This window comes from Vombatus ursinus, unplaced genomic scaffold (assembly GCF_900497805.2).
Source record: "Vombatus ursinus unplaced genomic scaffold, bare-nosed wombat genome assembly UNPS02014794.1, whole genome shotgun sequence".
Taxonomy (NCBI): domain Eukaryota; kingdom Metazoa; phylum Chordata; class Mammalia; order Diprotodontia; family Vombatidae; genus Vombatus; species Vombatus ursinus.
In genome coordinates, this window is record NW_020954572.1 from 19,380,022 (window position 1) to 19,394,323 (window position 14,302).

The 14,302-nt window shown below is 37.9% G+C and overlaps 2 protein-coding genes across 2 annotated transcripts in view; one reads left to right on the forward strand and one right to left on the reverse strand.

The window, feature by feature from the left end:
- Positions 1–7,261, forward strand: part of LRRC57 (leucine rich repeat containing 57) — a 10,937-nt gene extending 3,676 nt beyond the window's left edge. Inside the window, exons 5-6 of the mRNA XM_027869861.1 lie at positions 4,767–4,952; positions 6,192–7,261. Coding sequence (XP_027725662.1) covers positions 4,767–4,952; positions 6,192–6,233 — 228 coding nt within the window. The 3' untranslated portion in view covers positions 6,234–7,261. The remainder of the gene's footprint in view (positions 1–4,766; positions 4,953–6,191) is intronic.
- A 4,776-nt stretch (positions 7,262–12,037) lies between these two features.
- SNAP23 (synaptosome associated protein 23) overlaps positions 12,038–14,302 on the reverse strand; it is a 54,997-nt gene continuing 52,732 nt past the window's right edge. The window contains exon 8 of the mRNA XM_027870065.1: positions 12,038–13,803. Within this exon, the coding sequence (XP_027725866.1) occupies positions 13,738–13,803 (66 nt within the window). The 3' untranslated portion in view covers positions 12,038–13,737. The remainder of the gene's footprint in view (positions 13,804–14,302) is intronic.

The window sequence follows — 14,302 nt, forward strand, 5'->3', positions numbered from 1 at the left end:
TTCAGGCAGAACATCCCCGTTCTAGCAGTTTTGATAAGGACTATGCAACAAAAAAAGGTGGAAATTTTATGGAAGATGTGACTGATTATCTATGGAATTGTTTGTTGTAAGACTTCACCTTTGAAGGTGAGGTACAGAGATGTCATTTCACAGTTATTTTGACATCTCTTCTTGATATGGTCAAAAGGTGTAATGTTGAAATGAGAGGAGTTATACTGAATTGCCCCCTTGTACTTCTCCAGTGACTGAACCCCTCCATGCTAAGAGGTTATCCCTTATAAATATATCATTGAGCTGCCAGGATTTAGAGGCTTTTTTTGGGACTCTTCATGGCAGAGATTAAAGGATTAGCTAATTAAGCCATGGGTGTTTGGTTGAGTTTTCCTGTTTGTGAGGGGCCTGTGTCTATGTATTAACCCCTCCCCTACTAGCTGCTAGTACTTTGCCATCCAAATATGTGTGTAAATGTCTCCCTCAATAAAATGTAAGCTTCTTGAGGGGCTGTTTCATTTTTATGTTGTATCCCTGTACCTAGTATATATACCTAGTCTGGTATATTCTGGGAACTTAATAAATGAATGCTTATTGGTTGATTTGCTCTTTAGGGTCATTTCCTATATCAAATGTTAAAACCCAGTAAACCAGCATCCCTTTCAGTTGCTCTGAATTGGCACATCTGAAAAACCTGATCTTAGAGAATTCTGAATGTCTTGGAGTGTTTGGTACAGGAAGTTAAGGCTCCTGGTTATACTCTTCTTAGCTCTACTACTGTCTGACTCTGTACCCATGTGACCTTGACAAGTGCATTAACTTCTCTGGGCCTCCATTTCTCATGTGTAAAATAATGGGTTGGACTATGGATATGTTTGTGAGAACTCAGGTAAATAGAGATGGCCCCTCTACTCATCTCCCTGTCAGAAATGGGTTCTTTCACAGAGCTGAAAAGTGCTTAGTTGGAGGAACTTCACTGGGGACAAAGCATTCTCACCCTTGCCTCACAGAAAAATGTTTGTCTGGGTTTTTTTTTGTTTGTTTTTTTAAGCTTTGTTTCAAGGTTGGTGGACCAACCTCTGCCTATTCTGAGGAAAAATGGTGATATTAATGCAGCATTCTGAGTTTTGAGATCTTCAGGATTTTGTACTCCTGAGAGGCAGCTAGGTGGCACAGTGGATATAGCTTGCTGGCTTTGAAATCAGGAAGACCTGAGTCTTCCAGTCACTTAACCTCTCTCTGCCCCAGTTGCCTCCTTTGTAAACTGGAGATCCTATAATAAATAACACCTATATCCCAGAGTGTTTGTGAGGATAAAGTAAGATATTTGCAAAGCACTTCCAAATCTTAAAGCACTAGCTTTAAGTGCTACCAGTCACCTATATTCCATTTCAAATCATTGCTATGTTAATATCTTCCCTAGCCTTAGCAAAGCATCTTTCACTTAGTAGGTGCTCGATTTTTGAGCACCTTTTGAATTTTGATTCAGTCACCAAGTAAGTTTATGAAGCAATTGTCATGTGCTTAGGACTGTGCTGAGTGATTTAGGGGATGCTAAAGAAATAATCTGTAAGCTAATCATGTAGTTGATGAGTTAAAACTTACTATATGAAAGAGAGAGCAATTAGTGACTGAATTTTGCAGGAGAGACCAAGTTCTGTAGGAATTCATAGGAATTTGGTTGTGAACAGGAGTGGAATGTCCTAAGAGTAGAAAGAGTGCTGTGTCTGGAGTCTCAGGCCTCTGGGTTCAAGTCCCAGCTTAGCTACACTGGACAGCTGTTGACCTTAGTGACGTCATGTAACTTTTCTGAGTCTTTGTTTACAAGGGTGGAAGGTGATATTTGTGGTCCTGTGGGATGAGAAGAACCTGAAGGATAGATGGGATTTGGATAGGTGGGATGGGGGAGGAGGGTAGGGAAAAGAGGACATTCTGCAATATAAACTCAAGCAATGAAAGTAGGAATGAACCTAGCATGTTTGTGGGGCAATGAAATGTCCAGACTAAAATGAAAAATGTTTTTAGAGGATAGTAAGTAGCAAATAAAGTTGGAAAGGGCCAAAAGTGGAGGGATTTGTAACTCATGTTACAGAGTTTAAACTCATTGTGGTGGGAAATTAGAAACTACTGAAGCTTTTAAACAAGAATGACAAGATTAAAGCCAACTTTAAGGAAAATTACTCTGACATCACTATGTAAAGATGGATTACAGGGAATAGATTGCTGGTGTCAGAGGGTCTTCTCGGAGGAGTTTTTAGAGTAATATAGTTGTATGGTGATGAAGCAAAGATGACATCAAGGTTTAGAACACGGGTGACAAAATGTGGTACTGTTGACAGAGGGATATTGGAGCTTGTTTTAAGCTTATTGAGTGAGTAAAAGACCTGACTACAGGCAAACATATGTCGTAAAACGTATCCAAGTTTGAAGAGGCCAGTCACGAGAGCTGGAAGGGATTTGGGGATCACCTAATCTAACACCCTGACTTTTACAGGTGAGGAACCTGAAGTCCATATAAATGACAATGACAGGCAGCAAGAAGTAGAAAGTGCAAACTTGGTGCATGGTGAGCACACATGTACACCAATAAGTGTGAGAGAGAGAGACAGAGAGAGAGAGAGAATGATAGATCATAAGAAAATATAAAGATGAGCAAAACACCAAAGACTATTAAGAAATGCTGGTAAGTGGCCAGAGGAAGATGACCCAGTGAAGGAAACAACTGAGAGTAATAATAAAATAATAGCTGCTATCTGCATTGCACTTTAAGATTTGTGAAGCACTCAGTGCACATTATCTCACTGGGCTCTCAACAGTATCCCCTTGAGGGTATCCTCTCTGTCTTTGGCTTTTCTTGGTTTTCCTGCTACCTGTCTGATCACCCCTTTCATTCTCCTTCAGTGGCTCATCTTCCTCCAACCCCAACCAAATGTGGGTGTATCAGATTGTCCTAGGCCTTCAGTGATCTTCTTTTGCTTTTATGGATTAAATTCTGTGCAAATAGCTTTCAAATCTGTATCTATATAGACATACAGATATCCAACCCTAATTTCTCCTTCTGAGATCTAGACTCACACTCTCTGGTTGCCCACTTAGATTTCTTTCTAATCGAATGGCCTTGTCATCTCAAACTTAACCTGTCCAAAATAAAATTACTCAATTTCCTCTCAGAGCCTGCTGATTATTGGGAAAACTTCATCTTCATGCACAATCCCATCAGCCTTTGGTACTGTAGCTTTATCACTACCCTGTGTCCCTCTGATTGGAGTGAACTCCCAAACCTCCATTTAAGGAAGGAGCTCAGCTCAGAATATCTCATTTCTTACCTGGTTAGACTTTCCCCAGCTACACCCTCCCCACCCTCATTTCAGCTTTGTGTGTTGTCTTCTATTAGATTGTAAGTTTCTTGAGGTCAGAGACGCTTACTTGTTTCACCAGCACTTGGTACAGTAGCTGGCATGTTGTAAATGCTTAATGTTTATTGACAGACTTTTACAACTAGACTCTTTCTATTAATGGCTTTCCCATCCTCCCAATCACCCATGCTTTAGAGTTCTCTTTTCAGGGTGGAAGGTGGAGTCACTCAGTTGACAAATCTTGTTGATTCCATCTCTACTTTCATGTTTTATCTCTGCTTATTCCTTTCCACTCACTTGACCACCACCCTAGTTTGGTTCATCATCAGCGCTCACTTGGACTATGGTAGTAATTTCACTGGTCTTCTGTCCCAAATACAACCTTTACATGGCTTTGGTTGCAAAACATCTTCCTAAGGCATGGGTCTAATCATCTCACACCCTTGCTCTCATCAACTTTCCATCGCTCCCTGTTGTCCATTGGGTAAAATAAACTTTCTAGCCTGGTACTTAATTAAGGCCCTCCATAGTCTAGCTATGATCTACCTTTGCAAATCTACTTTTCATGTCTCCTTTACACCATCTGTTCAGCCAAATACTATCTTTTCATCTGTTTCTACACCTTTCCTCATGTCTGGAACATATTCCTTATTTACCTGTAGAAATCTTTCAAGGTCCACCACGTGTTACTTCCATGTAGCCTGGCTTTCTTTGCTCTGTTTTTTCTATCCTCTAATTTTCTAGGAACACTTTATGTGGATTTTTATTTGGTCTGCCTCACATCCTACCTTGTTGAATATTGTTATCTTTTTGTCATATCCTTCCTGCTAGGCTATAATTCTCTTGAAGGTAGTGATTGCCACTTACTGTCTTTCTGTCTCTTATCAAAGTAAGAGACAGAAAGATAGTAAGACCTTATACCCAGTAGTAACTTAATGTTTAAATGAGTGGTTTGAGTGGTTAAGAGAAGAAATCAGGATAGCATAACAAAACACAAACCAAAAATTATGTCAGATGCAACGGAAACATGAAAGAGAATGAGGACAAAGAAACACCATTGAACTTGGCAATAAGGGATTTATCAATAACTGTTGAGAAAGCAGTTTTAGTAGAGTGATAGTGATATAAGTCAGATAAAAGATGGTAAAGAAATGGAGATATCAACCCCCCAAAATGGATCTTTTTTTTTTAAATAGAAATTTTCAGGTAACAAAAATATTTTCTTTCCTTCTACCTCCTCCACCTATTGAAAAACAAAACCCTTGTCACAAGCATGCATAGTCAAGCAGAAATTCATCCCACAAAGAATATTGTAGACCACTTGATTTTGTCAGTAAAATGAAGAGAAATAGTTAGGGTTGTTTGTTTTTTTCAGAAACATTAAACAGGAAATAATTTGTTACTTTCTTGACTTGACAGATTTCTCAGATCTCACCACAGATATCTCGCTGTCCACGCCTCAAGGTCTTGCGCATGGAAGAGAACTGCCTAGAACTCAGCATGCTTCCACGAAGCATCCTCAGCAATTCCCAGATTGCTCTGCTTGCAGTAGAAGGCAATCTTTTTGAAATAAAGAAACTCCGAGAACTGGAAGGCTATGAAAAGGTTTGTGAATAACAATTCAAATGGTTGTTTCTTATCTATTTCCCTACAGAGGGATGCTGAAGTGATCCACATATATTTTCATACCCTGTGTTAATAGGACAAGCTTTTCCCTGTTTTGAAAATAGATTGGAGTCAGCTACATGTATGTTTCTGCTAGGAATTAGTGCCAATGTAGCTTTTTTCTAGCTCTATAAAATAATATTTTGATAGTTTGATTGGTATGGCACTGAATAAGTAAATTAATTTAGGCAGAATTGTCATTTTTATTATATTAGCTCGACCTACCCACGAGCAACTGATGCTTTTCCAATTATTTAGGTGTGACTGTGTGTTAAAAGTGTTTTGTAATTGTGTTCATATAGTTCCTGGGTTTGTTTTGGCAGGTAGATTCCCAAATATTTTATAATGTCTGCAATAACTTTAAGAGGAATTTCTCTTTCTATCTCTTGCTGTTGGGCTTTGTGGGTAATATATAGAAATGTTGATGACAGTGTGCATTTATTTTATATCCTGCAACTTTGCTAAAGTTGAGAATCAGATTCTCTAAGTATATCATATCATCTGCAAAGAGCGATAGCTTGGTTTCTTCTTTGCCTATTCTAATTCCTTCAACTTCTTTTTCTTTTATTGCTAAACCTAATGTTTCTAGTACCGTATTAAATAAGTGGTGATAATGGACATCCTTGTTTCACCCTTGATCTTACTGGAAATGCTTCTAGCTTATCCCCATTACATATAATGCTTGCTGATGGTTTTAGGTAGATGCTATTTATCTTTTTAAGAAGACTCCATTTATTCCTATGCTTTCCAGTGTTTTTTAATAGGAACAGGTGTTGTATTTTGTCAAAAGCTTTTTCTGCATCTACTGAGATGATCATATGGTTTCTATAAGTCTTATTGTTGATATGGTCAATTATGTTGATAGTTTTTCTAATATTGAACCAGCCCTGCATTCCTGGTATAAACAAGGTAGCTTTTTTCTAAAGCTGTAGAATAAACCTAGGTGACTATGATCTTATTCCTAAATGTATCAGTATTCTTTGTTGAATGGGTCAGATCTATGAACTTTAAAATTGGATCTAGAATTGTTAGGAAGAAAAAGGCAAGAAGGAAGTCATCCAATACAAATTTAATAAAATGTTAGGCTTGCTGGAATGCTAAATAAAAAAATTACATGAGACAATTTCATCTCACTGGCCTTTCCCCATTTAAACATTAAAATAATTTTGTTTTTTTTAGTACATGGAGAGGTTCACAGCCACCAAGAAGAAGTTTGCATGATGTTCCCCAGGAGCAAGGCACCTCATAGGAAACACACTTTGAACCTAAGTTGCAAAGTCCAACTGAATAGAAGACTCATGTCATTGGCAAGATCTGCAGTGAGGAAATGATTGAAGGAAGAATGAACACTTGAGTACCAAATGGTGTCTCCCAGAAGCAGATTATGTTGCATCTAACTTTCTCTCCCCTTTCAGGACTTGCTATAAATAAAGCAAAAGAGAAAGAGAAGGGGAGAGGGAGCAAGCTTGAGAGCGTGTTAGAGAGGACACGCCAAGTCCTCAGGCTGAGGGATAATGAAGGCCTATATTTTCACAGCTGTTACCAGTTTCACTTTAAGAAACAAGTAGGTAGCTGCTGTTTTATACACTAAGGGGGCTGTGCCTGGTAACTGCCCTGAGGTTGTATCACTTGTACAGCTCCACACCACAGCTTGAAAGCCCATATTTAATTCTGATGTGTGAGCTGCCATAACAACTACAGATCCACCTCTGCATTTAACACTTTTTGTATTTTTGTGGAACACAAGTAGTTCATGACAAGCTGCTATGATTAATCACAGCATTCAGTGCTTTATTTATTCCAACACATCATTTCAATTGAAAGTTAAAATTCTGCTGCTTTGAGAAAAGTGCTTATTTGCTTGGAACTTAATTATGATATGTGGCAAATGTCTCGATTTAAAATGTGCTTTGCTGGTTTAAAAAAACCAAACACTTAGGACATAAGCCCCAAGCTGCATCAAATTCATTACTACTATTGTAGGTGCCTTACTGGTGAAGGTACTTGTATGCAAAACATGTAAGATGAAAAGAATTGTAATATCCAAGATTTTTCTAAAGCTTCTTTAGAAATGTCTAATTTCCTGTAACCTTTTACCCTTTTTGTATTATAATTTTACTAATCAAATTACCTATCCAAAAGCTATTGCTACGACAGATTTTCAAAACATCCCATTATATATATTAGGTGTGCTCTCTGCATAAGATGGAAAAAAGGATATGAAAAATAAATAACTTTTTTTAAAAAGATCTTGGGTGGAGTGCAGAAAAAGTTAATTTTGACAAGAGTTAAGAGAGAACAATTGATATGCATTTATATTAACAAAAATGAAACAGCCTCTGCTCTCAAGGAACTTCTATTCTGCTAAGGGAATTATGTACACAAATATATTCAAAGTAAATCCAAGGTCATTTTAGGGGGAGGCATTAACATCTTGAAGAGGATGTCAGGGAAGAGGAAGGAAACGCTTCAGAAAAGAAGCACTTAATTTAAACTTTGAAAATAGCTAGGGATTATAACTTTGAAAATAGCTAGGGATTATATTTCTAAGAGGTCACAGCATAGAGAACAGCCTTTGCAAAATGAGATGAAGTGTTATAAAAATCATCAAATGAGTCCACTTAGACCAGACGGCTCAAAGGGAATAGCAAGCTTGGAAAGGTAGGTGAGAGTTTGTGAAGGAATTTAAGTGCCAAAATGCAATTTATATTTAGCCTTAGAAGTAACAGACAACAGAGAGTTTGATGAGACCAGAGCTGTGCTTTAGAAATATTTCTTCAGCAGCTGTGTGAAGGATAGATTGATGAAAAGATATACCCCACGAGGCAGACCTATTGGGTTATTACATGTATCAAAAGTGCTGCAAGGAACCATGAAACACCATGGATTTTTGTTTTTGTTGTTTTTCTGAGCCTTATGTTAACAGACATTAAAAATAGCTTTAGAGGATTACACTGCAGGGGTTCTGCCAAAGTTTTATTGAAACTGAAAGGTTCTACAACTGGAAAAGTCTGAGAACCACTGGGGTAGTGCAACAGCTCAAATGGAGAGGTGATTTGAACCTAATCTAAGGTCAGTTCAATTGAGAATGGAAGTAAGTTGAGACATACAGCTTACATCCTTGGCAAGAACTGTCACTCAAGTGCCTCAGTATAACTGACATTAAAATAATGTCTGTATGTTAAGGGTGTAAAGCACTCTTCTCATAACAGCCCAGTATGGCAGTCATGACAAGTACTGAGAACAAATTTTTTTCATTTTTCTGGCCTAGCAGTGCTTTGCACATATATAAAGACACTTATTACATACTTGTTGGACTTAATCCAGTGAAGAATCAGGTTAGCAGCCTGTCCAAAGTCCACAGTCAAGTTTCATAGCTAGGATTTTAACCCAGGTTTCCTCCCAAGTCTTTGGCATTTACACCACACAGCATCATGTCAGAATTGTCATCGAGAAAACTTTTAACAAACCAGCACTCCATTCTATCTAGCCAAAGAAAACAAATAGCACTGCATTTACCATAAAGCCTAAGTGGGAGACTGCAAAAGCTTCTAATACTTGAGGAGTCAAGACTATTTTTCTGGTTTGTACAACTACCTCTTTTCTTTGTAAGACTTTATTGTCGTCCTCTGGAATCCCGCAAAAAAAATATAATTCTTCCACTTAAGTCTTATTCTGATGCCTCATCTGGTCATGATGACAGCCATAGGTGGCTAAATGCTCTGTAAGCAGAGCACAAGCTCTAGTAGCAGGTCCTGCCAGATTAGAAGACATTTCCTCTGTAGACTGGTTATAGACCATAATCTATATATATAGTCTGTTATCCAAGCAGCCTACCTAAACTTAGAGTTTATCATTAAGTTTAGCCATAAATGGTACTTCATGAAGATAGTCTACTAAATTTTGCCTAGGAAATGGTTTTGATCTGCCGATGAAGGGGAGTGCCCACAGTGAAATTAAATGCCATCATATGATATGCAATATGTATTTAAATATATTTGAAATAGAGAACAATGTTGTTTTTATATGTAAAAAGCAAGGAACATGTTTCTCTACCACAGTGGGTGTAACATTAGCACAAGCTGAGTATATTAGCTTCCTTTCATGTTTCTTCCTATTCACACTGGTTGCTGGGTATTCTGCCTCAGGTGTTTGTTCTATGTGAAGGTACAATGAAGAGTAGAAGAATCAGACTGAAATAAACAGACTTATTCCCAAATCTCTGATCCTAAAAATATAAGCTAAAATTTTCTCATGGAGGGAGTGTTAGGAATGGTGAGTGGAAAGGGCAGCTCATGAAAACAACAGATTTGGTAATTAAGTATTTTTGAGTATCCGGTTTGGGCAGTGCTAGGTACTACTAGGTGGGCCCAAAGACAGCTCTGCCCTCAGATATTTCATATGGTAGGAGACAGCTTTTCATTTTAGTAATAGCTAGTACTTACATAAGCCATTAAAGTTTGCAAAGCAGTTTCATGCATCATTTCATTTGTTCCTCACAACAGCCATGTGAGATAAGATGCTATTGATTTTATAGATGAAGAAATTGGCTGAGATGTTGCCCAAGGTCGAGTAGCTAGTGTCAGAGGCAGAATTTGAATCCAGGTACTCCTGATTCCAAATTGAGTGTTCTTTCTACTGAACCAGGATCCTGCTCTACCCAGGCCCTCGTCTTAAGGTGCTTGCTCCCAAACCCCACTTCAAACCTCTACTCCCCTTTTAAAAAGGGCATAAAGATGGAAGATTTGTGTGTAGGTTTAAGTAAATGGCTTGTTGGAACAGGCACTATAACATAAGAGCTACAGGGAAACCAGTAAGTAGCCTAACTTTTTCAAGAACTTCTGAAAGATGCTGATTTATTCACTATTGTAATAGTCCAGGCAAGAGGTGGTGATGATCTGAATTAGGTTGGTGACTATGAGTGGACAGTATGTATAGGAAAGATGATGTAGAGAAAGAAATTACACAATGTCTTAGCTGAGTTGATAATATGGGGTCCTACGTTCCCAAAGTGGGTGATACCGTCCCCTGTGGGGCGCTGGACAATCCAGGGGGGTGGGTAGTAGCCTTAGATGATGCAAATTTAAACAAACCATTAGAGGGTTAAAGAAAGTAGATTTGCAGAGAAGTGCTAATTTTTTTTTTTTAAAGGCAGTAAGCCAAGTAAGTTTGGGAACCGCAGCATGGAATGAATGAGAGTAAGGAACTGAGGATGACGCTGAAGCTGTAAACCTGGATGAACAGAAATATGGTAGCACTTTCAATAGTATTAAGGATGTTTGGGAAAGGGAGAATTGGGGGGGCGGGGGAGATGAGTTCTGTTTTGGATTTGTTGAGTATGATGTGGCTATGGATCACCCAATCTGAATCATCCAACAGACATGATGTCAAGAACTCGGGAGACTAGGGTTAGATAAATGATATATAGAGATAACGGAATCCATAAGAGCTTATAAGATCTTAAGTACTTTATAAATATCTCATTTGATCCTTACAATAACCCTGGAAGGTAGGAGCTATTATTATCATCCACAATTTACAGCTGAGGAAAATGAGGCACTCGGAGGTTAAGTGACTTGCCTAGGGTCACACAACTAGTAAGTGTCCAAGGCCAGATTTGAACTCAGTTCTTTCTCACTCCAGGCCCAGCTCTATCCACTGTGTCACTTAGCTGCCTTTAATGATAAAGAAAAGTGGGCCCAGCAGAGCCATGAACAACACCCACAATAAGTGGCCATGACATGAAGATCCAGCAGAAGTCTGATGAATGGTTAGATATACCAATATATAGCACTGAATTAAGGGTAGTTTAATTGATGTAGACTGAAATTAAGCTAAGGGCACCTAATTAAATAAGGGCAAAAAAATATTAACAGCAATCTAGACATAACACCATTTATACCATCATTTTATTCATAAAATTACCTCTTTGCCTGCCATAGCCTAAATAGGCCCATTCAAAGTTCTCCAGGTCACCTGCCAAGACTGGGTGAACAACATTGTAGTTCCTGGAATATCCCAAAATACGTCATCTCTAACAAGGAAGCAACTAAATTGGCACATAAATGTGCTCCTGGAGTGATCTTGTGATAAGTACCAAAACAGGAATACAATAGAACCACTGTTCTGGATATACATTCTAGCTGGAAGTGAGTTGGTCTATCAACTGGATATTGCCATTGTTTTGTTCTCTAGGAAGACATTTCCATTCATTTACTATTTCAATGCTCACATAGCCAGGGCAGCAATAAAAAAAAGAAAAAAGGGGGGATGGACAATATATTTGAAGACAGGAATCAGTAAAGTTTTGTAGTTTCTGAGTGCTTGCTTCGCTTCATCATCCTCTTGAAAAAAATAGCCAAAATGTCTTAATGCCTTGATTTCAATTTTATCAATGTTATTCATAACCAAGTGGCAGTTTTCAGTTCTACGTACCCAAAGCTAAAAAGTTCTAATTGAATACTAAATCAATTTCCCATTCCATTCAAAAACTACTGAAGGTGGGCTTCCACAAAACTCTGTGTTTAGTATTTTTTCTGTGAAACTCAGTCGGATTTTATTTTTCAAAGCAACAACTCACACTTGTGAACACTTTTAAGTTTTGGAAGGTTCTTTCTAAACAGCCTGTAAAGTAGTAAGTGGATAAAGTTAGTATTGGGCTCATTCTCCATAAGTCTGGTCCAGACTAGAACTGACTGCATAGTTCTTTCAGGAAAGCTATAATGATAAGACACTCCTTTCTATCAATAGCAGACACTAGAAAAAGAAAAGAACATACCAAGTGTGCATATGTAATTAACCTTAAAGCAAAAACTAATAAGTTGCATTAAAAAAGAGGTACATATATGTTACTATTATAGCAAGAGCTAGTTCATGTGTATTTCATTAGCAATTGATTTATAACTATTATGAACAAAATATGTAGCCTTTAATTCAACTAATGCCAACTGAGCAAATCTAAAAGAAATGATAGTCTGGAGAAATAAATATCAAACAAAGCAATCCTAAAAAGGAAACATTCAACATAAAAGAGAAAAAAAAAATTTTATTAACAAAAACCTGATCATTCTAATGGCAGCTTCAACTTGGCTCTTCACTCACAGACCTCTTTTCCTTCATTTCACAAGATGAGTTGACTCACTTCCCCCAAAATAGTGATCAAAAAGAATTTCTACCACCTTGAGAGAGAACATTCCATTGGTCAGGTACAAAATTTAATTGCAAGTGTCAAACTAGTCCAGAAAAACAGCTGATATGCATATGTTGGTATATTAATGAAAAGGGTACAAACACATTATGATCAGCTCATACAGGCTTTCAGGTAATGTTGAGGCTACAAATCTGATGCTGGATATTTATGTTAAATATGTCAAAAAAAAAAAAAGATAGTGCAATCACATTTGTCTTCATTAATAACGGAGCCAAACTTATGATTTTCCAGATCACTTCTAGTTGAACAGGAACAAGCATAGTCTAGAATGGGTAGACTACTATAGCAGAGAAAAGGTAAACAAGTTTTAAAGTTGGGAGTTGTAAGGATATCAAAGCAACTCAACTACTTTTTTTGAGGTCATATTTATTACAACTCCCAAACTGTTCCTCCAAAAACAAAACAAAAAAAACACACCATAATTCATGGTTTTGAGGTAAACTTGAATTCACTTTTATATAATTTGTTAACCAATTTGTCATCCTTTAAAGGAATATCGATGTTTAACCTGTAAATTATATACAATTTCTCCCAAACAAATGATAACAACACTGAGATGATAAATTAATGAGGATACAGCCTTGTAATGGGAAAATGATGCTACAAATGTTTTTTATTTTAAACCATAAAGTTATGCAAAGTGTTCTAGAAAGTGCAGCATGAACTGGGATCACAAAACATGTATCTGTATAGAAATCCTTTGGAGAAAAATTAAGTTCTTTTATTAAAAAAAAAAGTTTCTTGTTCTGCATGTTTAAGATTTTATGATTTTAAGAATCATAATCTCCAAAAACAAATAGTAGCCAATGAGTTATTTATTACTACCCTTACCTCAAGGACTTGGTTTTTGGTCCTGGCCTGTAATTTCATCTGATGCAGATAGGGCCATGCATGCTCTGCAACTTCTAGAGTCACAGGCAGCTGCCTAGGGGCACCAAGAGGTTGAGTGACTTGCCCAGGGTCAAATAAACTGGCAATGAACCCAATTATTTTCAAAGGAAGATGGGATGTGACTAGGCAGTTTCTCCATGCAACGTTTCAATGCAGTTAGGGCCTGGAGAACTTTTACTGGTATAACAGAACAACATATAATCCCCCCAAATCTCACAATTACCTCCCTACCCCACCCCAGAGTACATACACTCTCTCTCCTCCATTGCTGTCTTTGGCAATTGCTTAAAAATCCTGAAAGCAAAAGTCTGCTCGAGTGGAACAAGGATATAAAACAATTTTAAGGGTTTGCAACACAACCTCAGCCTGTGTACTGAGGAGGAAAATCCCAAAGGGAAGACTAAATGGTTTATATCAATCTGCTCACAAGGGAAAAGAGCAAGAATCTGAAACCAAATGGCAGGGATCTGTTTCACTCCTCTGACCCTTTCTTCCCATCTCTTTGCTTAGAGAGGGTTGTTGGGGCAAAGAAATTTCAAACACTGAAAGGTAGTGAGTGATTCAGGAAGAATTGGAGGACGTAGCAGATGAAAGAATTCTCAGATGAAGGCAGCAGCACCATCTTTAACTGTCAATGAGTTTCTTTGCTCTGGCATTGGCAATATCAATACGATCTTTGTTAGTATCAGCCTGAAATAGAGAGGGAGCGGAAAAGTCAAGTACAACGTGAACATGAAAAGCCACTTGAAGGAAATGTGCTATTCTTGTTTCCCAGTTCAAATCTTTGCCAGAGAGGTACGGAACAGATTTCTCTTGAAAAAGGCAGCATACTGTCACCAAGCATATATTCTTGAGTGTTTCCACAAGGTCTCAGGCTTACCCCTAGCCTCAGGGGTTTCAACCTCAATGCTTTTACTCCTACTTTTTTCCCCAGTGGAAAATGCCCCTGTCCCTTTCTCTCAATACAAATCCTATCCTCTCATCAAGTCCCTTCTCCTTCCTTTCCTACTTAGCCCCCACTTCTCCAAAGACCTGTAGGACTTACATCTGAATCATATAATTTGGCCCTTGATTATATGCTGTTAATTTTATTTATAATTGTTATTATTGCCTACCCATCAAACCCTTATGCTGTTAAGATGGTATCTTAATGGGATCCTCCCATAACACCCCAAAACAAAGCCAGGGA